The sequence below is a fragment of the Lethenteron reissneri genome, chromosome 56 (assembly GCF_015708825.2).
Source record: "Lethenteron reissneri isolate LAM-NWPU_2019-01 chromosome 56, ASM1570882v1, whole genome shotgun sequence".
In the NCBI taxonomy this organism is placed as follows: Eukaryota; Metazoa; Chordata; class Hyperoartia; order Petromyzontiformes; family Petromyzontidae; genus Lethenteron; species Lethenteron reissneri.
This window is the reverse complement of record NC_083834.1, coordinates 9,747,074-9,773,219: the sequence shown is the minus strand read 5'-3', so window position 1 is coordinate 9,773,219 and position 26,146 is coordinate 9,747,074. Positions and strand designations below refer to the sequence as shown.

Sequence of the window (26,146 nt, the reverse complement as noted above, 5' to 3'; positions counted from 1 at the left end):
AATGGGATAACAGTGAAATAGTTGTGTGCCACTGGACGGGAGGTGATGCTTGGGGCTTCGTGATGTCATCGGCATCATCAGGTGTGTCTAACTGGGAGTGGCTTGTAGGGGGTTTCCTGCCTTTGGGTTGAAGGGTGTTGGTGAAGCCGACATTTTTTAAAGCATGCAGAGTAACTAACCAAAACAAATCTAATTCGAGATGATTTTGTTTAATTAGGTGAGATTTCAAGAGACCGAGGATAAGTATAATTTGCAAGAGTGACCCGAGTCACCAAATATAACAACAGCAACAAAACAAAGTTCAGCAATGAGGAAAATAGAAACGAAACAAAAACAACTGAATGACCGTAACTTGAAGATTTCCGGCCTTATGAGCCCTCACATCTCCTCGGTCCTGTGGAGGTATGCAATAGTAACATCTAACCTACTCTAAGAAATGAAAAGACAAAAGCATTGAGGAATCTTTGTTTAATTTAAAAACAACGTATGAACCATTCTTAATAACATGTTAGATAACAATCCGTTAGTGCTCTCAATAGGGCCAATAGTGCAAAGTGTACATGAATTTTATTTTTGAAATTGACACAAATCTATTTTTATGTAAAAAATATTTTTTTCTTACATTGTATTTTTCATTCCTCTGCTGAAGTGACTTGGCCTATTGAGAAAAAAAATCACGGACTTTCTACTCCGTCGCACGGTGGAAACACCGCTGTTCAAATGTGTTTGAAGTCGTGTTGGAAGATGGGTCGTACATTACGTCTCTGTGTCGATCGATTGTGGGCTTACAGGCACTCCTCTACTTATGAATCATAAGTTAATTTGTTCCAAAGTCCAACTTTACTCCTGCCAATTCCAAACACGTACACGAAACAAGGGAAATGGCTTCAAAGGTTGTATAATCTCCCGTAGGTGTAGATGGCACTGTTTCTTCATCTTCTGCAGATGTAGATGTCACCACCGCCATCTACTGCGCGGGCGGTTGAACTTATGACTCTCGGTCCGAACAGGCAACTCGACATACGGACAAGTTTGTTCGTATCTCTGAAAGTTCGTAAGTCGAGTGTTCGTAAATAGAGGAGTCCCTCTATATTGGCGTCATAAATGTATATGGTAAATCTGACAGTCATAAACCGGATGTAATGTTTCTCAAACTATAAATGAACATTTTTACTGACATTTAAAAATACCAAAAATGCAATGCTTAATTGAATGTGTTTCGCAAATGTTATGCGCTCAAGGATGGGCTTTAAATAAAATATCTGGCCAGAGTAACAGACAAACTCACACAGTCTACGTCATAAACTGCAAATACGCTCACCAGCTTAAAAACCAGGCTACAATCTTCATTATAGACTGTCAGTACACTCACTCAGTTTAATAACCAGGCTACAGTCTACATTATAGACTGCCAGTACACTCACCTAGCTTAATAACCAGGCTACAGTCTACATTATAGACTACCAGTACACTCACTCAGCTTAATAACCAGGCTACAGTCTACATTATAGACTGCCAGTACACTCACTTCGATTAAGAACCAGGCTACATTTTGACTTAAAACTTTCGTGACTGCAGGAATTCATATTCGGTGGTTCTTTCGGTAAAGTCACGTAGATAAAAAAAAAATAAGTGAATACTAAATAATCAACATATCTCGACGTTTCGATCGCAACACAAGCAATCGTCATCAGGTGGGATTGCTTGTGTTGCGATCGAAACTTCGTGATCTATTGCCGTTTATAAAGGTTTAGAGAGGGGCGGGGCAGCTTATGTTAATGAGGGAGAGGGCTCCACAACCACCGGCAGGAGGTCTACACCAATCAGAGAGCTGCTTATAAAGGTTCAGAGAGGGGCGGGGCAGCTTATGTTAATGAGGGAGCGGGCTCCACACCGGCAGGAGGTCTACACCAATCAGAGCATTGCACCTCGCTCCACACAGCCACACTGCTGACGGTGGAGGTGGACAAGAAAACCAGGCTACAGTCGACGTTCGTGTTTTTTATTACGTATATTTATGTGTTATTTTTTTTGTATTCACTTTCTTTTTATTATTGTTTTTTGATCGACGTGACTTTACCAAAAGAACCAAATAATCGCTATTTAAAACGTGTTCAATACATGTTCAATTATCGACGTAATTAAATAACTTAATGCCCATAATTACCGGAGACATCGAACATAAATTTTAGGAATTAACAATGGAACCAAATCATCTTCTTGGTTCTTTCGGTAAAGTCACGTAGAAGGAAAATAATAAAATAACAAAAATAAAACATAAAATAATTCTCACGACGTTTCGGCCACAACGCAAGCAGCCGTCTTCAGGTGGAGAACAGGTCTGTCGAGAAGGCAGAAGTCTGAATCATGCCATAGGCTGCTTATCCTGCAACTCCCGCGCCGCCGCCCCCTAATCAACATGGCCGCCACGGCTCCACTGCCTACTCATTGGCTGACTCCCCCACTCAACATGGCCGCCCCGGCGTCACCGCTTTCTCATTGCCTGACCCCCCTCCTTACCCAACATGGCCATCCACAGCTTCACCGCCTTCGCATTGGCTGACCGCAACCCCCACCCAACATGTCCACCGTGACGTCAGGCCCCACACCAAACAAACCTCCCCCCGCCCATCCCCGTGGGTTGGCCGCCGCCCGTCAGCGCCTGTCACTGAAACAGCGCGGCCGCCTTCGTCTCTCTCCCTCCGCTGTCTGCTCGCACGTCCCCCCGTCCCGTCATGGGCTCCTCAGAGAGCGCGCTTACCGCCCGCGCAGACAGCCGCCGTCCCCGCTGCCGCCGCAGCCGCCGCCGCTGCGGGTGGCAGCGCGGCCCGGGCCGATGGGGCGACGCGGCCGCCAAAAGCGAAGACGGACGAGGCCGCCTCGCCCGCCGGCGGCGGCGGCGGCTTCCCGGCACTGGACACGAACTCGGCCCGCCGCGCTCTGCGGCTGAAGGACGCGAGCGGCCTGCGAGGCGGGCGGTCCGTGTCGCAGCAGCTGCTGTTCGCGATAGGCCGCGAGTACGGCGTGCGCAACCTGCTGGACGAGGCCCTGGGACGTGGCCGCGTCGCCCTGCCGCTCCGGGAGATCCTCGGCCGCTGCAGGAGCGTGGAGCTGGACCGGGTGCAGATGAGGGACGTGGAAGAGGTGAGGGGTGACGGTGAGGGGTGGTGGTGGTGGTGAGGGTGGTGGTGAGGGGTGGTGGTGGTGGTGAGGGGTGGTGGTGAGGGGTGGTGGTGGCGGTGAGGGGTGGTGAGGGGTGGTGGTGAGGGGTGGTGGTGGTGGTGAGGGGTGGTGGAGGTGAGGGGTGGTCGTGGTGGTGGTGAGGGCTGGTGGTGAGGGGTGGTGGTGGTGGTGAGAGAGGGAGACACTTGCCGTCACCGCCACGCTGTGGGTGGAGATGTTCATTGCCTCTCGTGGTGTACCAGAGGTCGTTGGCTCGATCCCAACCACGACGCCCGCTGCCGCTGCTGCTGCTGCTCCACGTGTGTGGAGTTTGCGTGTTTCCTTCTCACCCCTGCCCTTGTTTACAAACGTGCGTTTAAGAGTATTTGGCTGCTATAAAGTTGCACGTGATAAGCCACTCTGTTGAGCTGTCATTTGTCGAGCTACCTGGTCAAATTAAATTAGTTTAGTTCATCTCGAAATTCCGTGGGGATTCATGGGAAACTCATGTATGTCCCTCCACATTCAGAAACATGCATTGAGGTTATTTAGATGTTTTTGCTGCTATAGATGCCCAAATGACAGGCCACTTTAATGCGCTATCATTTGTGGCCAGGTCGCTTCTGAAAAATAAGTTCATAGATGGTTTAGTGTTGTATTTGTTTTTGTTTGAGTGATTGATTTACCTTTCTTGTACTTTGTACTGTTATCATGTTTTTGCATGATAGTACAACGTAACGTTCTTCACCGCCCCTACTGGACACCTGTAGAAAAGAGCTCTGTAGCTCATCGGATTCCTCCTCCTGCAGTATAAATACATCTTCAGATTCTGAGTTTCTCGTACGGGTAGGAACCACATGGTTCCACCAGCCCACAGGGGATTATTGTGTCCGTCGTGCATCCAAAAATGGGAGGTGTGGGGCTGGGTGGAGAGGGGAGAGTGGGGTGGGGCTGGGTGGGGAGGGGCTGGTCACCCCGTGGTGCCCTTATAAAACGCAACGTTTAACCTACTCACGCCGGCTTGTGCCCGCCCTCACAGTCGGGCATATTTGCGGAATACTCCACGCCGCCGTTGACCCTGGCCATTGACCGAGCAACCCAACGTTCCGACCAGCTCCCTCCGCAGGAATGTGTTTTCCTGACACGAAGAGGACCCCCGCGGGGGCATTGAAGGGACCAAGGGGGTGGGGAAGGCCATCTGTCACTTACGATGTCAAGGGGGGCACCTTTCACCTCCTGAAGATGGAGGGGTTGAATTGGGACGCTTGTCACTTCCAGGGTACTAAAAGAACCAAGGGGGGAATGAGGGGACCTGGCAGGGGACTAAGCAAGCTAAGGGGGGCACCCAAGGGAGTGAGAAGGAACTGGGGGGTGTGGGCACCCAGGGGACACGTGGATGAGAGGGATCGTGGCACCATTGGTTTCAGAAGAAAGCTATTGAGTTGGTGAGGAAGCTGCCGGCCAGCACGTCGAACTAAACGTCAGCAGGCATCGTGCTGACCAACAACTTGGGGTACAACAACAACAACACGAAAGCATGTCTGAGAGCTCCACAGGAGCGCAACTGTGAATGCCTATGCAGCAGGCTCAAATAAATTGTGGGTGCAGTTTCCTTCGATGGCTATTTTCAGTCGGCGCAAGTCAAACGAGTTAATTAAATGTTACCCAATGCCCTCGGGTTGTGGGCGAGGAGGCTGTGACATGCCGAGACCGAGGAAGCACGCCCTGCCACCTTTGGCCATGCGTAGCGCATGCAGCGGTTGTTTCGAATAAACCTGAAAATCATTCATCCAGTCTCGGTCAGGTCGCGGAAACTCATCAGGATTTTTGAGCCTCGTTGGTATTGAGACGAGATTCGGGCACGTTTATGGTGATTTGTCAGATATTTATGAATGTGAAGTTAATCATTTTAAAAAGTTATAATTTTTAACGAAAATAAGGTGGTGCCTGTGTGGTCCCACTGGTCTGAGACGCTGAGCCGGCTTTGCTGAGCAACTGGATTTGATTCTGGGTTTAAGCCACCCTTGACTACCAGGTTCTCAAGATGTTATCAGCCTGATCACCAATAACTCTTATGGAGACCCATAGTTGTGTTTAACTTGGTTCTCATTAGGTGCAAGGGGGGGCATGGGAGAGGACAGGGCAATATGATAATGTTGCAAGAGAACAACACCGCCATACAGCCCGAGTCAAAGCAACTGGGGCCCAGCATCAACAAAAACCACAACAACCCCAATGACCCCGAGGGCAGCACCAGTAACCCCCAGGGCAGTCTTTGGGGCAATGGGGCTTCCTTCACCAATTAGTCCCAAGGCATCTTAATCTCATGAAGGGTTGGTGCCTATCCACCAATGATTACCAGGTCATCCATGTGGGGCGAGGGTACTTCACCAATGAGGCCCAGGGCTGTGTTAGAGGGGGGGTAGTTTCTGCATCTTGGGTGTGAGCGCTGTGGGTATCGGAGCCATGTCTCTCTGTGCCCACGCAGGCGTTGAGCAGCTTTGACCTGGAGCTGGAGGGACGCGTGGACATACAGGCCCTGTACGGGGCCATGATGCTGGCGTACGAGACGACGTCGCTGGGAGAGAAGGAGCGCGCCATTGCCATGCTGAGCCGCGCCACCTTCTCCACCGGTGGGCGCTGTGCCCAGGGACGATGGTCGTTAAAGAGTTGTTGATAAGTCGATACTGTAATTGGTTTCGTACTCGAATATCGAATGGTGAGTCACCGGAGGGATTATCATATCGGAGTGCACAAGGAAGTAATGCACCGATTGGCACGCACAGTCTCTTACAGGGCTGGATTTTTATAGTTGGACATTTTGAGCATTGTAATCGTCAGCCATGATCAAACCACTTAGAGTCCTGCGAAATCAAAATCCATCTCCCTTCTCTACAGGAGCTTATCTCATTGCTCCATGTGTGCTGTGGATGTCATCTCGGGCACGGGCCATCATTACTTTTAAGCATGACACGTCCCGCACTAGCACACACTCACTTTTGATTACGCACGGATTCTGTAACCCATCCCAACATGTGTTAGTCCTAGGAAGTGTTTAATTCGAATGACTGGAGCTGACGGGTGGCTGTCAGCACAAAGTATGTTTGCATTTTATCCAAAAGTATGTTAACCCGCGTTTACAATTTTTTAGACAACCTTTTGATCAATTTGTCCAGTTTTCTATTGGGTAAGCTCTAAATAGAAATAAAAATTTTATTTTACGAAAAAGTTAATTGATGTTCGATCATCTTTAAGAGAATTATCATAAGCCCGTCCCCTGTCCCACCATCACTTCAGGATGGCAGACAGACGGACAGAGCAAATGCATTGACACTTTAAACCTTCGTTGGAATGCGTTAAAAACAAAGAACATTCGTTTGCGGTGGCATGTTGTGGCGTGGCAAGGGTATGTGACGTGCTCTGTCGCCGGCGCAGAATTACACGGTGCGGGTTCGTCCGGCGCGGTGCGATTGCATCTGCCGTCGCGTGACGCCCGCCATTATTGCGCCACCCTCAGGCCTAGTGGACGTGTACGGGAAGGACTGCACCACCACGTTCCGGGAGGAGCTGGTGGGGCGCATGGCGCAGGCCCTGTGGCAGCACCGCGTGCCCGGCGACCACGTGGCTCCCCGCGGCCCTGGCTCTCAGTGGGCCCCGGCCACGGCCGCCGAGACGCTGTGGCTCGTGCGCTCCACGCTGGTGCAGGAGACCTTGGCGCAGGCCGAACTCGACCAGGCCGGTAGGAGACCGAGTTGTCGTGGCGGTGGCCAGGCTACCCGGGACACCGCCACTGAATCCTGCCACACCATGCAACGTGTGTAGGTGGTGTCAGCCACGCCGTATGTTTACATGGCCCCAAGCCGCATCACACTACTGATCGCCAACCACACGGCACGTTTGGGTGAAATTTTTTCTTACCACAACGACGGCCACGCCGCTGAACATTGGCCACACCACAGCTTTGGGTGACATTTGTCACACCACACTTACTGAACTCCCACCGCTTCACACGTTGAGGTGGCCCCAGCCAGAGCACCCTACTGCACAACGGAATCTGCAACCACACATTTTGACGAATCAAGACACACCTCTGCACACTCCGCACCGCCCGTGCCCCACAGAGGATGATGCTTGGGCCAAGTTAATGGAAGGGGACGGTGACCCTAGCGCCGACGATGATGATGCTTCCACCGCTGGTGCTGGGAGGAGGAGAGGGAGGAGGCTGCTGACCCAGTGCTTCAGCCGCCTGGAGGCTTCGTGCAACAACTTGACACTGGACAACCTGACGGATGGGACACTGCAGACCTTTTGGAAGACTGAGCATAGCTTATCCATCGGGTACGTGATGGCGATGCTGGTTACGTTCGTTTTAGTTTTTGCATTCCCGGTAAACGGCATGAATGAAAAAACTGTTTGTCGCACGTACAGAAATGTGTCGAGCACCAAATGTGACGTGTTCACCTCGTTAACTGAGGAATTAAGGTGGCTGCCACCACCTCTGTCCATCCGGTAGCATAAATGAGAGTGGTGGGGTGAAGTATGGGTGCACCCACCTCGTTTCACATGTCCGGCCAGCGTGGAAGAGTGGGGAACATGAACAAGCAATAGCAGGACTGCACTTTAAACTTTACAGAGTCTACTTAAACAGCTAATTGTTTCAACTTAAGTAGCTTTAGTGCTCATTGTGTGTGCAGAGCAGTGGCATAGTGGTTAGCGTGCTGTGTTACCAACCCAGCTTCCAGAGTTCCTTTCCCTGCCACGGCTGGTGATTGATCTAAACTGATCCTGAGCCTCAAACTTCAATGAGTACCTGGTGTGGTGTGCCAACGTCAGAATTGGGGAAACAAAGGCGGCCGAGCGTGGCGTGGGGGGAGAGGTGGCCTACACCGTTTCCTCATGCGCCATCCGGGCCTTCGTAGGTGCCCGCCAGCAGCACTTGCCCCACCAGTCGGTGTAAGCTAAGCAGGGGATCTTTGTCTCTTACCTTTTGTACTTGTACCCAATCACCCGGCAGGATGTGGCCGTGGCCCGGTGTGGTGCTCACGCGCCTGGCCATCGGCGTGGTGGCAAGCGACGGCTCCAGCATACCGGCCAAAGTGGAGGTGCTGGCGGGAAGACCGGGGCGCCTGGAGCCCGTCACCTCCACGCTCGTCCCCTTTGCCAGCACGGGCTACGTGGAGTTACTGCAGGGGAAGGAGATCACCGCAGAGGGTGGGTGGCGTGCAGCGGTGGGGCAGGCGGGCGGGGGGCGGTAGTGCAGAGCAGAAGAGTGGTTGTAGTGGAGGGGGGAGTGGGAGAGAGGGGGAAGGAGGACCGGGCATTTGTTTTTTTGGCAGAATGTCATCAGAGCAGTGCGAACTTTCATGGTAGAAATGACCCAAGTAAGAGGATATCACCTCCTCTGTGTCTCTCCCCCATGTGTCTCCCCCCCCCCCCCCCCCCCGTCTGCCACCCGTGTTTCTCCCCCATGTGTCCGCCCGTGTCTCCCCCCTCGTGCATCTCCCCCTTGTCTCAGCAGTGGTGAAGCTGGAGATAGTGCAGAACTCATTCCCGGAGGGCCGCATGAGGGTGCGAGGGCTGCTGGTGGGGGGCCACATGGGGGGCCCGGGCCCCCTCTCCAAGGCCATCGAGGCTGTGACAGCACACTGTGTGGTCACGCTGGCGCTTCAGGCGTCGCAGAGCGCCGAACAGAGCATCGACGCTGCCCACGCACTTGCCACCCAGCTCCGGTGAGCGTGGTGTCACGCACAAACACTCGCCACACAGCTAAGGTGAAGGTGATGGGTGTGGCGAGTGTCAATGTGGTAAATGTCAATGTGGTGAGTGTCGCGTCTGTAGTTAAGACACTCGGTACTGCCCATGTTCAGCCACCGCTTTCAAGTCAAGATGATATCTTGAGCCTACTTACGTTTTCTAATCCACGTGTGACCATTTTTTTGTGCCTCACTGTAATTTTTACTTGAATTATGTCTCTATTTATTTATTTACCTCTGTTTAATATCTACTTTGCAATATATTAGTGGCTGCGGAAATAACTATTGATCAGTATGTACAAGCCAATACTGCCAAGGTTGCCATCAGCTCAGGCATTCTGGCTGCTAATTCCCTTGGCAGACACGAGCCTGGAAACCAAAGCAGAGCGCATGTGTTTGTATGTGCATACTCATACATACGTGGTTGCTGTATGTATGTGCATACACATACATACGTGGTTAGCACGCAGCACTACGAACCCGGGATCCTGAATTCGATTCTCGCTCATGGCCAACACCAGTGACGATTATCTGAACTGGTCCTGGGCCTCTCCTAGGTCGACTCGGCCTTAAATTAGTACCTGGTCCGTTGTGTAAACATTGCCACTCGGAAGACAAAGGCGGCCGGGCGTGTTGTTGGCCACCCACCCCCTCGTGTGCCGTTGCTGGCCTTTATAGGTGCTCGCTAACACCACTTGCCCCAACAGTCTGTTCAGGCTATAGGGGGGGATCTTTGTCTTTTTATATGCACCGAGGGCACTTGTTTCATGTGGACCGGGATCAGAACCGTGAAATCGAGGTGTACAAGCAGAGGGTGGAAGAGCACTTTTTTGGCAAAGTGAACTTAGTAATAGAAACAGATTGTTCGGTGATGCTGCTGCTGTTGCTGCGTTGGCGGTGGTGCACAAACGCAGTTGACAAAAACGCTCAACACATCTGTCAGTAACACAGTTTGTATCGCCTCAAAAGGAAAAAAATATATGTACACAAAAACTTGCTCATTGCGGGGGTTACGTTCTTGAGAATGGCTCAATCGGAAAATCTGCGATCTGCAATGTCAAAGGCATGTGGGGGAAATCATGGTTCATAATAGGATTACCGCCTCCTTAATTGGTGAGTCTGTGCGTCTCTTTGTAAGTCTGTGGGTCTCTGAAAGTATACGAGACTGCATAAGTTATTGGATCTCTGTGTAAGTCTATGAATCGCAGTGTCAGGTGATGGGTCTCTACGTAAGTCCAATGGCGGAGTTTATTTGAGTTTTAGTTTATTTAATTTGTTACGTGGATGATGGTGCCATTTATAAAGTTGCCCAGCTATTTTACGATGGAGATGCGTAGAGCGTGAGCACAGCAGCAGCAACAAAAACAAAATAGAATAACGTCGACATTGCGGATAACGAGTCCCGGGTCCTTAAGGAATGTTGCACAAAAAAAACAAGCTGTTTTAACGGTCGTAAATGAAACACTCGTGAATGGGGGAAAAAGGCAGTGTGCTAATGTAATGAGAGCAAGAGGCACCAGAAAAACAAGTTCGGAACAGGGGCTTGCAAGCTCTGTGTGGGGTTATTCAGGGACCAACAAAAGGAAGAGTGACAAATGAAATTTGTACTAAATAATGTCACGAACAAACGGATGATTTTTTGTCTATGAATGAGGAGGCACTTCTAAGTGGTACTTTGGATAATTGCTGGATTTGTTTAAGAGGAAGTTTATGATGAAGGCAGCCCAACGATGGCTCCCCTTGGTGCGTGTGTCGCTCAGCTCGGCGCTGCGGCAGCTGCCTCCGCTCGCGCTGCTGCCGGCCATGGACCTTGCGCCAGACGACGCCGTGGCTTCCGCTCTGCACCGACTCGGCGAGCTGCTCCGCACGTTACACAGGTGGCCCTGCTGCTGGTGGTGCTGATGGTGCTGGTCATCGTGGCTCTGGTCGTGCTGGTGATGATGTTGATGGTGGTGGTGATGTTTCTAGTGCTGCTGGTGCTGGTGGTGCTAGTCATTGTGGCGGTGGTCGTGCTGGTGATGATGTTGATGGTGGTGATGTTTCTGCTGCTGCTGGTGATGATGTCGATGGTGGTGATGTTTCTGCTGCTGCTGCTGGTGGTGCTGGTCATCGTGGCGCTGGTCGTGCTGGTGATGATGTTGATGGTGGTGATGTTTCTGCTGCTGCTGGTTCTGATGGTGCTGGTGATGATGTCGATGGTGGTGATGTTTCTGCTGCTGGTGGTGCTGATGGTGCTGGTCATTGTGGCGCTGGTTGTACTGCTGCTGGTGATGGTAGTGATGCTGCTGATGGTAGTGATGCTGCTGATGGTGGTGATAGTTGTGCAAAAACGTGGCAGAACCCTCGTGAGAGAGTCATTAGACTCGGTGAAGCTATCCTGGGTAAGCGCACGTAATATATATAAAATATAAAATGGTACTGCACATTCAGTTGATGATGATGACGACGATGACGATGATGAGACTGCCCTTGCTGCTGCTGATGTCGACGATGAATCTGCTTCTACTGCGGCTGCTGTTGGTTATGAAGACTGAGACCACTTACATTGCTGCTCGTTCAGCTGCTGTTGATGACGATGATGAGACCGCCCTTGCTGATGATGATGATGACGACGATGATGAATCTGCTTCTGCCACTGTTGCTCTTGCTGCTGCCGATGGTAATGATTATGACAACAATGAACCTGCTCCGACTGCTGCCGGTGATGATGATAATGACGATGACGAGGGCATCGCCGCCGCTGGTGCTGCCGGCACCGCTGACCCGTGTCCCGCCGCGGTGTACCCGCAGGCGCCGTCCCGACGGGGAGGTGAAGCTGGATGTGCTGGCGCTGGCGCTGGCGCGTGGCAACGTGGCCCATGCGCTGCAGGGACTGGCGCTTGTGGTGCAGAGCGAGCGCCAGGAGTTGGACGCGGGGTGGGCGCTTACGGCGCTGCGCTCCGCGTTGGCCGGGCACACTCGTCGCGTCTGTGGGTGCTTCACATCATCATCACCGTCATCGTCATCACCATCATCGTCATCACCTTTGTCATTATCACCGTCATCATCGTGATCATTGTCATTATCACCGTCATCATCGTGATCATTGTCATCACCATCATTATCATTGTCATCCTTATCACTAATATCTTCATGATCATTACCTACCACCATCAGCATCATCATTATCACCGGCATCGTCATTTATCATTTTCACAACCATTATCATTACCAACATCGTGGTCATTGTCATTATCATCCTTATGACAGCATTGTTATCATCATTATAATTATCACTATGACTGTGATGCCGCATAGAAACACAACATTCTTAGTATTATTTTTATGTGTGTGCTGGTGAGTATATAGTATATTTGTGTGGTGTATGCTAGTGTGTGACGATGGTTGTTGTTGTTTTAGTTGTTACAGGGGAGCGGCAGTGTTGCGTTTTAGCGCACTGCGCTACAAACCCAGCAAACTAAGTCTGATTCCCGCTCATGGCCAACATCGGTAATCAATGAACCGTTCCTGAACCAGTCTTGTGCCTCCCCTAGATCGACTCAGCCTTACATGAGGACCTGATGTGGTGTGTAAACATCGCCTGCTGGGGAGACAAAGGCGGCCATACGTGGTGCTGGCCACACCTCCCCCTCATGTGCCGTACCGACCGCCATAGGTGCCTGCTGACGGCACTTGCCCCAAACAGCCTGTTGAGGCTCTAGGGGTGAACTTTGTCTGTGTTTGTTGTGTGTTACAGGCAACCCCCTGCCTCTACGGCTGCTTTGCTGGTCATTTGGGGACAGTGGCCCGATCTCGGACACCGACGACCTCCTCATCGGACCTCTCAACGTCGGAGGTGTCGCACTGACGCACAAAACGATCACTATCATCAGAATCGTCTCTTGACTTCTCACCTGCTTGACATAAATACCTGTGACTCGATCATCATCGTCATTATCATCATGATCATCGTCTGTAACAATACGTGATTCATCGTTGATTTTTTTTGGCATTAGGCCAATTAATGATCCGGCCAAATTCTGCCGTTAAGAACCCTTCACCCCCTGACACTGCCTAACCAATACAATTGCCACCTTGTGTACGAGCGTTTAAATCACGGCTCGCTCGCTGGTAGAGTTGAAGAACGATTCTTACAACCAAATTTATCAGCAATTAGATACACGAGATTTAGTTTTAAACTGTGTCAAACAGCATCCGGACGAGATCCAGGAAGTCAGAATAGCAAACCAGGAAGTCTGAATAACAGTGTCACCTGACTTGGCTTCTTACATAAAAAAAAATATGAAACAAAATAAATTGACATCACCAGGACAGCCAATCCTATTTAAACTAGATCTTAACCTTTACACATTAATTCTAATTTAGCTCAGCCAATGATACGTGGACTTCCCCATACCTCAATTATGAATCGTAATAGTGGCTGCTGAACGCCTACTAACTGTGTTAGGTAATAATACATTCACTGTGTAGCTCCAAAAGGTTTGGGGCGGCTGCAATTTTCCAATCCCCTCTCTGTGGGATCATAATGGCATTCAGCCCCTGGGGCACACGGTCATTCTCACACTGACCTCTGGTGATGGTCATTCTGATGATGCTGCTGGTCCTGATGATGATGGTGATGATGTTGCTGGTCATGCTACTGCTGCTGGTGCTTCTCCTGGTACTGCTCTACTCCCCATTAATACGTTTGGCTACGTACGGTGCAAAAAAAGTGCAACATATATCCATGCTGCTTGTACTAATGATGTTGCCTCTACTGCTTGTGATGATGTTGCGGATGCTGGCGCTTTTTCTAGTTAACACGTAGGCGATCTAAACCCAAAAACGTTGATTATGGACTGTTTCTACTATTACTGGTGATGCTTCTGCTGGTGCTGGTTCTGGAGATCGAACTGTGATAATGATGCTGGTGATGTTTGATGCTACCGGTAATCCTGCTGCTGTGCTGCTGTGCTGCTGCTAGTGGTAGTGACACTGGCGGTGCTTCTGCTGGTGCTGACACCTCGTGTGCCGTCCTGCCCCTGCAGCGCTACAGGCAGGCGAGCAGGACATGGCAGCCACGGTGCTGCTCGCCGCTCCTCAGGGCTTCAGGGCCCAGGCCGTGCGCCTGCACGTCCAGGTGGGAGCAGCCAATCGTCATCCGCCGTGACCTATCAATTACCGGACGAAGGCTTGGCCATGGGGTGTGACGCGTTGCGTGGTGTGTTGCGTGGCGCGACAACGTGTCTGGTGCGTTGTGGCGCGGTTTGCGGTGTGGTGGTGCGCTGCGGTGCGTCAGATCACGGCCAACGACTACGGCTACCCGGGGCTGTGCCTGGTGTTTGCGCTCGACGGTGCGGACGGCCCCGACGGCGGCCCGCTCTCGGCCGCGGAGCTGCTGCAGCGCTACTCGGAGTGCGACGCGTGGAAGCCCGCCGCCGTGACGGACGCCTCCAGCAAGAGGTGCGATGCTGGGAATTGTGTGGCTTTTTAGTACGGGTGTTACTACCCACAATCCACCTGTGTTGGTCGATTGTAGATGTGCTGCGTCGTGGCGATTCTTCGATGTATCTTTTGATTTAAAATCAGTAAAAAAGTGTATCATCTATTTATTTACCCCCTACTACTTGTGTACCCCTATAGGCCTGTCACCTACTACGTTCCCCTACCAGCCGCGTGTTGACCCCTATATCCCGATCGTGAACACTGGTTGAGACGAAACGAAACTGCTTCGTAACCCCACGTGACCACTGCCATGAAGTGAATTGTCTCACCCCTCGAGCTTCCACGTGTAGTATTAATAATTGAATACAATTGGTGTTCGCGCCATTCATATATCGAACGGCTCTCATCAAGGAAGCCGCTGTGTTTTCACAGACAAAAGCTGTAGTAGTTTGCGGAGCGAATTTTTTTAATGTGGCAAATTTTAACCATGATGCCGGCACAACGGGCGACTTTCCGAACGACGTCACGGACATCATTTACGTCCACCACGAAAGGGCGGCGCGTAGAAATTTAACAATTGGTGTGCCTGCAGTATTAACCAAGGCGGGTGGCCAGATCCGAATGGCGAACCTCTGCAACGAGCGGCAAGCACCTCCGCTAGTACGGTTGGCTGCGTACGGTGCGAACGAAGTTTAACATGCATACGTACTCGGAATGCGCCAAGGCTGGGCCATGGAGGGTACGAGTACCGCAGGCTGGGAACTGCCGGTCCGTACGGCTACGCGGGGGCGATCGTTGTCTATCGGTGTGTGCGCGCGTGCCGTGTTTCAGGGAGCAGGGCGTGTGGCCGTACAGTGATCTGATTGGCTGGACCGTGGTGCGAGATTCCTTCACCGACTCTGACATATACGTGGAGCTGGAGATGCCCCTACCCAAGAAGGTGCAATCATCGTCATCGTCATTGTCATCGTCATTGTCATCGTCATTGTCATCGTCATTGTCATCGTCATCGTCCGTGCTCAGCCCCCCACCGCTGGGTGAAGGCCTCCCCAAGCCTTGTCAGAATCTTAATCTAGCAGCTGCACACCAACTGATTTCATTGCTCCATCTCCGTGATGGACGTCCTCTCTGCCCCCCCCCCCCACCCCCCATTGGCTGCCACTCCCACATTAGTCTCAACCCGCACCGGTCATCATCCAGGCATTCCATCGCGTGTTCTGCCAAAGCCTCGAACTAGGGCCAACATTTACCATAGAAGGTCCTTACCTAGAAGCCTCTGGGAGTTCTCACAAGGGTTGGTTCAAGCAAGCCTGCCCCGGCTGATAAGACACTGAATATTGAAACTGGTCCAGAGTGTTTGCTGTTGAAAACATGGACTCGGAAGGCCGTGCGGCCTATGGGTTGTGTAAGTAAAAAAAACAGCCTTCATCTATTACGTGGATAGACAAATAAGGAGAGTAGGCGTGTATTGTCTGTGTATTCATCGTGTAGGTCAGAGGTCACTCGAGCTCTCAGAGGTAGCTCTGTGGTATCCGCTAACGTGGACTATCATCTTCACAGAATGTGGCACCGCTGTGAGATTTCCGAACGGATTCTTCATCTCGCAATTCCACGCGAATCGCAGGAGCCACCCTTTGACCCTTATCCATGCTTCCTACTCCCCCCTGCCCCCCCCCCCCTTTCCACAGTTCATCCTCATCAAGTACCTGTGCCCGCACGGTAGCACGGGGATCAAAGTTCAGGGGTCACGGCTCCACGGCTCCCTGAGGTCGGAGAGTGAGTGCTGGCCGCTGGGACCGCCAGGCTGGGTGGACGGGAGGCCCCTACGGAGCGCCGAGCTCGTGGAGGCCACGCTGAGGTTCCTGCTGCTGGTTCAGGACGACCTGGTACCCGACGCAGCCTCCGTTCCCCACGACATTCACACAAAGTGGTTCTTTGTTTTGTGACGTGACGCCGATGCCACAACCATCTAAATAAATAGTCTCACGCGGCTATTCCACGTAGAACTCGGTGCTCAAAAATGCCACGTTAAGCGAAAACATTTTCCCGATAAATAATGTTAAAGGTGGGGGGTTGCCTTCTGGGCCAGAATTTCACATGAGTGGCTTTTAAGAATATGCTATGTGTGTGTGTGAGAGAGAGAGAGATAGGGAAGAGAAGATAAATATATCACATATAACGATTATTATTTTTATATATATAAAAATTATGAATGCAACAAAATGTCACTTACCTGAGATGGTGGTGGTGGTTGCTTGTTGTGTTTCTGGGTGGAGTTGGAGGGGTGAGTGATGAGGCTACGCCACCGCGTACTGTACCTACTCCGTGCGGTTACCCTGAATTCCTGTATCGCTCAGCCGCACAGCTCACGAAAGTAGTTAGTCGTCGACCGCCCAGAAACTGCGTTATAACGGTGTGTGTTTCGTGATATAATGAGGCATGCTTCGCGCTATAACGGTGGTACGTTTCATGTTTATAACAGCACGTGTTCCGCGTTATAATGGTGTGCATTCCACGTTGTGCGAAAAGTGTTCCCGAATTGAAGAACCATGTCATAGCAAAAACGCTTTGTATGAAAACACGTTAAGCGAGGACTTGATTATATCTTCTTTCGTCCCTACGTCCTCCCTCCCCGCGTCTCCCTGCCCGTGTCCTCCTTCCACGTGTCTCGTCGCCGTGCAGGGCGCCATGAGTGAGCGTGACCCCTGCCCCTTCCTGGACGTGTCTGACCTCACGATTGAGCCCTTCTGGCTGCTCTACAGCAAGCTGCTGCCCAGGTGAGAACATTCACGGGTGATGTTCATCACAGGTGAGTTGTTATCAATGTCAGAAGCTGCGCAGCTGAGTTGATGCCACCGCCCAAGCCTCGAACTATGGCCCACATTTACCATAGAAGGTCCTTGCCTATAAACATCTGTCGAGTTTTAGTATCACGCTTTAGACATTTCCACTGCATCCAAATGCTCATAAAAGATGTGAATCTACCGGGAGCACGATTACGCATCCACACACTGCATGTGCGTAATACTGCTAATGACGATAAAACGTTTAAAATAAAATGAAGATCCCTTGACAACCTGTGCATGTAAGAACTATGGGTCGCTGCAAATTGCCTATCGCTCTAGAACTGCAGATAAACAAAGCAAAGATCCTATGAATAGTGGCAGAAACATTCCATTACTTCTGACACGGCTGCTTTGTTTGGGGGTGTTGCGAATGACTGAGAATTGCCAGTGGCTCCTATGGGTCCACGTGGGATTGTGCCACACCTGATGGTGCCACTTGCTCCTCCCTGTCTGTACCTATGTATGTTGCACTTCTTCTGCACCGTACGTTTGCCGTAGCCACTCTGCGGAGAGCACCGCAGCTCGCATCATCCTCCTCCGCCTCCTGCGCTGCCTGGCGCCCGTCCTGGCTACCCACGATCTCGCGGGGCCCGACAAAGGGGCGGCACGCGCCTGCCTTGCCGAGTTCTACCGGCACCTGTGCGACGGTGCGTCAGAGTTGAACATCGATTCTCGCAGCCGAGTATGGCAAGCGGTTGGACACGACGGTGTTTTGCTTGCAACTGCGCGAGCATCTTGGTCACAGAATCCAGGCGGTGAATCGTTAATTATCGTTGCGCTCGTTCCTCCGCATAGCTGTGGACAAGGCGGCGTTGCCGCCTGGGAAGCCGCAGGAGGAACTGGCGAAGAACGAGGGGCCACTGAAGGAGCTGCAGGCTGCGGAGCGGCGGCAGGAGGAGGAGACGCTGGGCGATGCCACCGCTGTTTTCTTCCCGGGGGAAGAAGCGCGAGAGAAGCTCTTCACGATGCTGGTGCACACCGAACTCGGACTCGCACCCTGACCCTTGGCTCTTATCCTGAACCCCTAGTTCATACTCTAACCCCTATTCTATACGCTGACCTTAACACTTAGCTCTTAACCCTAATCTTCACCCCTAATGCCTAGCGCTTACAAGTATCCCAGACTCTAACCCGGGTGGTGACATGGCCTTGCCGTGTTGATCCCTTGTTACAGAGGTTCACGGTTCGCAAGCAGCAGCCGCCCTGGTTATTACTGGGGGGTGTAGTGACCGCGGTAGTAACGCTGTGCGCAGTCTGTTCCACGGCGGACGTGAGAGATCTCCTCGCGTCATCTGCAATAGTCGACCCGTTGTGTTCCTGCGTTCGGGACAACATTTTTAGAAGAAAAAAAATCACATCGCAAATAACTCAATTGAGGCTATGCATAGCAATCGTCTGGCACGCTAATGTCCCAGCAGGCTACTCTTGCGAATGAGACTCAAACAAAATAAGCTTCAAACTTTGAAACCCTGACGTAGGCTCTCAACCTATAAGCCGGACCCTGACCCTCGCCCAGAGTCTAACCCTCACCCTCCGTGTCGCTGTGCAGGGTGCCCCATCGCGGGACGAGGAGCGGCTGCCCAAGTCCGTGTCGCTCACCCTGCGCTCCCTCTGCAGTCGCTTCAGGTAGAGAGACGGAGGTGGACCAGGGCAGTACACACGGTACAGATGAGACGGTACAGATAAGATGGTGTGGATAGTCGAGATGAGACCCTTACAGATAACAGACATTGCAAGACAGAGCAAGAGCAACAGAATATTTGTGATGAGACATTAGAAACAAAATACAGTGGTCCCTCGGTTAACGCTATTAATTGGTTCCACGAAAACCATTGTTAATTGAATTTTTCATTAATCGAGCATAGGAAATGCATATTAAAGGCTTAATTTGTTCCAAGATGATTGGAAGTTGCCCTTTTTCACCCTACACACATAGTTTATAATAGTTAAACGTGCAATTTTAATAAATGAACGTTATAACAACATCTTTAAAGCATTAATATAAACATGTATAAATAATGAATAGAGCATAAAAAGGTGCATAAATAGAGCATAAAATACAAATAATAACCTTAGGCTAAGAAGATGATTGACTTAAGAGGTTGATGGAGAGGTTGGGTTGGGAGAAATTCACTTTTTAGAAGGAGATTCTGCTTCCATTAGAATCTCTGGAGGTTTAAAACAATATCAATTAAGTATTCAAGAAAGCTTTTTCCATAAGCAACGCACATCAATCGTTGAAAAGGGATTGTTGGTTTCAAAACGCTAATAAAAGGGCGTCGCTGATTGGCTGAAATCTGCTGCCGAGTCCACTAAAGGAGCGCTCCGATTGGCCAAAATTGGCGGCCGCGTGATATTGTAAACATCGTTAAAATATGTATTGCTTATAGAAACAATGAGACCCTATGGGAGGCGGATCGGAAATTGAAATATCGTTAATCGATGGCATCGTAAACCGAGGGACTACCGTCAAATGGCAGAGAATCGATGCTTGAGTTGAGTCGCGACCTCGAGTTGCGATGGGGCGAGAGGTGGGGAGGATCGCCGTGCGCTGATCCGTTCTTCCCGTCCTACGCGGAGCAGCAGGTTTCCCGAGTTGCTCTGCCCACTGCCTCCCCCATCGGCGACGCAGTCCCAACGCTCGGAGCCACTGCTGAGGGTCATCCACACGCTCCTCGACCTCGCGCAGGCACAGGTGTGAGAGGTCACTCGCGGGGGTCGCGGGGGTCGTGAGGTCTGGGACTAACGACGCAACGGGGTGTACGGACTCGTGCGCTGATTGGTTGTCCAGCTCTCTCCGCGTATTGTTCCGCACGACGTCCAACGTTTCACTCCACCCTCCCCGTACCGAACAACACATCAACTCTAAAACACAGCAGAGCCACACGGTGCAACTGAGAACCTACACAATAGAGCGATTGAGTCTGACTGACCCGTCGGCCTGTTTGACTGACGATCATTTACTCTGTGTCTGACAGACTTTCTGATTGACTGAATGCCTGGCTGACTAGCCGAGTAACTCACGGCAATATATTGATTGACTTTGTCCTCTTATAAAGTTACTGTTGAAGTGTTGAGTGACGGTCTGACTGGTTTTCCATCTGACTTGCTGTTCGACTCACTGACTAACTGAGCATCGGACCAACTCTCCGACTGCTCTATTCTTGGACCGACCATCTGTGGACCGTCTAATTGGCTGACGTAACTTTACGCTCGAACCGCGCTTCTTGTACATCGCCGGGGTGGTAACGTCAGGGCCAAGCAGTCGCCCCTTTGATGAGGGGTTTCATGGTTCGAGCCCAGTGGGCTGCCCTGGTTTATACCACGTTGCGTATTAGCCCTAAAATACTACGTGCAGTCTACTTTCACAGCAGCATGATAAGGAGCCTGTGGCGTTATTGGAAAGAGAGTCGGCCATTGTGTGCTCGTGTCACAGTCCAGGTTTGCCAATTTAAAAATACACTCGTAAATGGGTTGGGCTTAATGACTCGTTTGAGGTTATGCAAAGCAACATTGCTCCCCCCCCCCCCTCCCTGGAAATCTACTGCAGACTACATCTGTGAAACAGCGCTTTCCTTTGTGATAGCCTTGAACTCTGAGAAAAGCGTGACTACCAAATAAAATGATTCGATATCTCGTAAATTAGAAAAAACCCAATATCAATCTTGATTTGAAGCTTTCGTGACTGCAGGAATCTATACTCTTTGGTTCTATTTTATTTTATTTCTAACTACTTAACTTTACCGAAAGACCCAATATCAACTTCGCCCCCTTTGCTGACCGACTCACTTGCTGGCTGGCGCTGTGCACACTTTGTTGTTGGGGCGTGCAGCAGGAGAGCGGGCGCCGCTGGCACGAGCCATCCGCCCTGCTGCAGCTGCTGGTGGAGGTGCAGCGCCAGCACATGAGCTGGTGCCACCTGGCGCTCAAGGGCGGCAACCAAGGGGTGGCCGATGTGGCCCGGGCTGTGATGCTGGCGTGTGAGCATAGCCTCTGCCTTGCTGGCGCCACCGCCTATACACAACACACTGACGCTCCTTGTGTCAACTATACACAACACATTGACGCTGCTGGTGCCAACTCTACACAACACACTGATGCCGCTTGTGCCAACTCTACACAACACACTGACGCTGCTGGTGCTAACTATACACAACACACTGACGCTCCTTGTGTCAACTATACACAACACACTGACGCTGCTGCTGGTGCCAACTATACACAACACACTGGCGCTGCTTGTGCCATCTACACAGCACACTTTGAACTAGTCTTGGGCCTCCCCTAGGTCAACTCGGCCTCAAATGAGGACCTGGTGCGGTGTTTAAACATCACCACGAGGGAGACGAAGGCTGTTGTGCTGGCCACTCGCCGGCTCCTGTGCCGTGCCAGCCTTCATAGGTGCTACTCGCTCACAGCAAAGTCTGTTGTGGCTATACGGGGATCCTTTGTGTGACTGACATAGCTGACAAGTGATATCTGAACTAATCCCAGGCCTTACTCAAGGTTGACTCAGGCCGCCGGGCACGGTGTTTGCCACACCATCTCGTCATGCGCCGTTCTGGCCTTAATAAGCGCTCGTGAACAGCACTGCACTTGTCCCAACAGCTTGAGGAGGCTAAGCGGGGGATTTTTTGTCTATGCTTGATGCAGACGTGAAGAGGCAGGTGGTGATGGCGGTCGCTTCTCTCACCGCCCTCGCTGCTTTGCCCTCGGACCGATTCGCGGACTCCGTGAGCCACCTCCAGCACTCGTTTGTTGCCGTGGCAACCAGGCACCTGGTGAGCAACACGATCGTCGTCCTCGTCATCATCGTCGTCATCATCGTCGTCATCATTATGATTGGCCACGATGGCCTCCCAAAGCTGTCGGAGTGGCGGCGCTCCATTGGTTAGTGCACTGCACTTTGCTGCTATGAACCTGGCAACATGAGTTTGATTCCCGGCCACGGCTAACTTCGGGTGGTGAGTGGTGTCTGATCCGGTCCTGTGCCTCCCCCTCACCCTTCTCCAAAGACCCAATGCAGGCGATCCCTCGCCTTGAGCTTCCACTCAGCTCATGGACCACAGCCCTAAACCGCATCCTCTGCACAACCCATGGCAGCGGCAGATGCAGACACTTGGTGCACAGATGGAAATTTTAACTCTCCGACAGTGTGCTCTGGTGACTCTGGTCACCAGAGCACACCATGGAATAGATAACGACGACTCGGCGCCCAATTCACAAACACTGTGGTGAGGCATTCATCCAGCGGTGCACTCTGCTACTCCTGACCCATTTATCTGGCTCAACCACCTCAATGTAAACCATATCTGTTGCTCTGCACCTACATCGGCCACATGAAGAAAGACAACTGACTAGCATAGTGAAGTTTAATAAGTTGTCACCGGTAATATTTCTTGAGCTTTTTTTTATACGCTCGTAGAGAACGCAAGGCCCCAACCCTGCGCTGGATCGGCTCGGATGTGCCACGAGTGGAAAATGGGACAGGAGAAATCGGGTCAATTGAGCGATCGGGCCAATTGAGTGAATGCCAGTCTACGACTCAAATGATCGTGCGGTGGAAACGAGGTGGTTGCTGACCGGCTCATTGCGGTGTTTACAATTTCTGCCCAACTTTTGCAGCTCGCATTCCTGCTGGAGCTGGTGGATCTGGAATTCTCGTGCACGCTGCAGCAAGAGCTGATGCCGTTGGTCACCTGCCTGTTTGATCTGGCCAATCGGCACAAGGGATACTTCAAGGAGGTACTCCAATGAGCACGGTTGGCTACATACGGTGCGAAAGAAGTTAAACCATAGTACAGTAAAACCTTGGATTGCGAGCATAATTCGTTCCGGAAACGTGTTTGTAATCCAAAGTACTCGTATATCAGTTGGGATCACGTGACGCTCGGCAGACAAAGCGTATACACGTGCTACTCGTATTGCAAGACCTCGCTCGTTTATCAAATTTATATTTATAAAAAAAAAATGCTCGTCTTGCAAAACACTTGCAGACCAAGTTACTCACAATCCAAGGTTTTACTGTACATGCATAGTGCTCCCTTACCAGTTTAACTCTATCTCTTTGTCACCTTGTCTGTGTTCCCGTATCACCGTGTCCCTGTGTCTTGGCGTGCCTGTGTCCCCATGTCCCAATGTCTTGGTGTGCCTGTGTCCCCATGTCCCAATGTCTTGGTGTGCCTGTGTCCCCATGTCCCAATGTCTTGGTGTGCCTGTGTCCCCATGTCCCATTGTCCGTGTCTCAGTGTGAGGAGCAGGATGCTGGTGGTGGTGGCGGTGAGTCGGTGGTGCTGGGCCGCTGGCTGGTGGAGTTCCCCACTAACGCCGCCACGTTCCTCTGCCCCGGCGCCCACTCCTTCACCATCGAGTTCGACAAACACTCGCCCACGTATTGGTGCCAGACGCATCGCAACACGACACAACCCCACGGCACAACACGGCAACACAGCAGTGGCACAACACGATAACATTGCCACACGGTAACACAACGCAGCACGACACCGCAACACGGCAACGGCATAACACTAACGTCACAACACGGCATAACACCGCAACACGGCAACTGCACAACACTATAATATTACCACACGGCAACGCAACACGGCACGACACCACAACACAGCAACAGGACAACACCATCACAAACCTCAACGTCACAACTTGGCACAACTGCGCAAAACCACAACAGCACGACACGCCGCGGTGCGGCAACACCGCAACACCGACCCGTCTGCCATCGTGACTTCTAGCGTCGTATCCTGCCTGAGCCGCCCCCTGCTCTCAACCATGGGAATGGCGTCATTAACTTAGAAAATTAAGTTGTTGTTGCTGCTGCGTTGGCGTTGATGCGCAAGCACTACAAAGAAAGAAACGGAACACATTCGTCAATAACACTGCATCATGATGAAGGGCTATTGCCCAAAACGTTGCCGGTTGCACATGTTTTTCTTTTAAGGCTGCACACACTGTTTTTGTTGAAATAATTTTGTTGTTTTGCATTAGCCTGCATGTATTCCACATCATACTACATACAAAACAGTTTGCCTGGCTTACCTGGCTTATTGGCTGGGACAGATGGCCGGGAAGGATAGCCGCATCCAAAGGACGTGTGCGGGTTCCTGGTACTAAATAATAATCATAAAAAAAAAAACTTTTGTAAGGACAAACACAGCATTGGGAAGGCGTTACGGAATCCCCGGCGTGATTTTAGTCCTCGTTTTGGCTCTCTGCCACGGCGCTCGACCCGGCTGGGTCCGTGCGTAACTCGTCGCGACGCTCCGCCATCCGTGCCGTCACGCAGGAACAGTTGCATGGAGTTCATGGACGGCCACGGCGCGTATCTGCGCTTCTCCGACAATTACAACGAGGAGCAGCTGCTGATGGTGAGCAGAGCAAACCTGCCGTTTCTGGGAGGCTCAAGCTGAACACACAACCAGAATAATGGTGAATGAGGGCGACACGTGGGTGCAACGTGGACGAGAGGCAGCGGGGAATGGAGCTCGTGCATGAAGTGGTAAGATAGATGGGTGCTTTGGCTGGGCATGGATGAGGGTAGGTGAAGGGTGGTAGGGGCAGAGGTCTGGTGGCCGGATAGATGAGCTGATTGAGGAACACAGCAGAGGACTGGGGGAGAGATGTGGTTAGGTGCACGTTCCCCACGCGTATTCAAAAACATTATCCTGCACGGTATCCATTCCGCAGCCTGTGCTCCATCCTACAAATAGTTTATAGAAATGCTGCTTTTTGTGCATGGGTTATGAACCATGGACCCTAAACCGTTTGTGACCCTTCCCATGTGACCTCTAACTCCCCCCCCATTGCCCCCCCCTCCCCTCCGCGGCGACTTCCAAGGGGGTGACGATGAAGTGCGGGCCCACGCTGGTCTTTCAGCAGCACGGCAGCGAGATGTACTACCGCTTCACGGTGACGGCTCGTGGGGCACCGCACCACCGGCCCGTGCCCTGGCTGCACGATCTGCACCTGCTGAGCCTGCGCCTGCTGGGCAGGCTGCACGGAGCGGAGGTCGCCACCACGGTGGAGAGGGCCCCAGGTTAGGGGGTCGGGGTCGCATGCGGGAACGCAATGTTCGCCGACCGCAGGGACGCAATGTCGATCGTCGCCGTTCGTACGGGCGTAGCACGGACGCTCGCCAGTCGCATAGACATCGTTCGCATCAACGCTCACCACTCGCAGACGTAGCATAGACGCTCGCCACAAGCATAGACACCACTAGCGTAGACAAAGCATCAACGCTCACCGCTCGCACGGACGCTCACCGCTCGCACGGACGCGACGTAGACGCTCACCCTTGTGTTGTGCATTTTTCCCCAGCAGCTGCCGGCGAGAGTGGGAAGCAGATGCCGTGCATGCTGGGAGCTCTGGGCGCGACGTACTGGTCGGAGGCGCTGCACCTCGCGGGAGTGGAATACACGGTGATCCTCGCACCCAGGGAGGAGGGTTCAAGTCTGCGTCAGGGCTGAATTGCCTTTCTATCGTGGGCAGTGGCGTGGCTTGGCAGTAGTGCTTTCCCCACTGGTTGCAGAGGATTTGCATTCGAACTGGGCTGACCGCCCTGGTTAATTGTGCCGGTCCATTTGCCGTAAAATACTGCGCGCCATCTGTTTCGCAGCGCACGTGAAAGACTTCGTGATGTAATTTGTAAACAGTTGCCTGCTGTGTATGTCGGCACAATAGTCTACATTTTTGCCATATTGGAAACAATCACCGAATTGAGATTACACGTGGCAACATCGCCGCCTACTGTGAGGCACTTGCCAGACGATGTTTATGAAACACGACGGAGCCTTCCATCGCCTTGCGCTCTTAAGAATCGCGAAAAAACCAAACGTAACAGATTTGTATTCATCGTTAAAGGGAAGACACAGCCCAGAGAGGGACTGTGATCATTTATTCCATTAGCAATGGGTTGCTGCTACGGTGGAATGGTTATCACGCCGG

At 51.7% G+C, this 26,146-nt stretch overlaps 1 protein-coding gene across 1 annotated transcript in view; it reads left to right on the top strand.

Moving 5' to 3' along the window:
* The first annotated feature begins 370 nt into the window (after nt 1-370).
* The window catches only part of ZZEF1 (zinc finger ZZ-type and EF-hand domain containing 1), a 47,735-nt gene continuing 21,959 nt past the window's right edge, over nt 371-26,146 (top strand). The window contains exons 1-26 of the mRNA XM_061574780.1: nt 371-402; nt 2,601-3,144; nt 5,651-5,795; nt 6,680-6,901; nt 7,284-7,500; nt 8,177-8,373; nt 8,681-8,891; nt 10,676-10,792; nt 11,706-11,884; nt 12,652-12,750; nt 13,943-14,034; nt 14,194-14,357; nt 15,171-15,279; nt 16,028-16,225; nt 17,022-17,116; nt 17,684-17,832; nt 17,981-18,156; nt 18,735-18,811; nt 19,769-19,880; nt 21,018-21,165; nt 21,839-21,966; nt 22,811-22,930; nt 23,434-23,582; nt 24,489-24,570; nt 25,040-25,238; nt 25,520-25,620. Of these exons, the coding sequence (XP_061430764.1) occupies nt 371-402; nt 2,601-3,144; nt 5,651-5,795; nt 6,680-6,901; nt 7,284-7,500; nt 8,177-8,373; nt 8,681-8,891; nt 10,676-10,792; nt 11,706-11,884; nt 12,652-12,750; nt 13,943-14,034; nt 14,194-14,357; nt 15,171-15,279; nt 16,028-16,225; nt 17,022-17,116; nt 17,684-17,832; nt 17,981-18,156; nt 18,735-18,811; nt 19,769-19,880; nt 21,018-21,165; nt 21,839-21,966; nt 22,811-22,930; nt 23,434-23,582; nt 24,489-24,570; nt 25,040-25,238; nt 25,520-25,620 (4,062 nt within the window). The remainder of the gene's footprint in view (nt 403-2,600; nt 3,145-5,650; nt 5,796-6,679; nt 6,902-7,283; nt 7,501-8,176; nt 8,374-8,680; nt 8,892-10,675; nt 10,793-11,705; nt 11,885-12,651; nt 12,751-13,942; nt 14,035-14,193; nt 14,358-15,170; nt 15,280-16,027; nt 16,226-17,021; nt 17,117-17,683; nt 17,833-17,980; nt 18,157-18,734; nt 18,812-19,768; nt 19,881-21,017; nt 21,166-21,838; nt 21,967-22,810; nt 22,931-23,433; nt 23,583-24,488; nt 24,571-25,039; nt 25,239-25,519; nt 25,621-26,146) is intronic.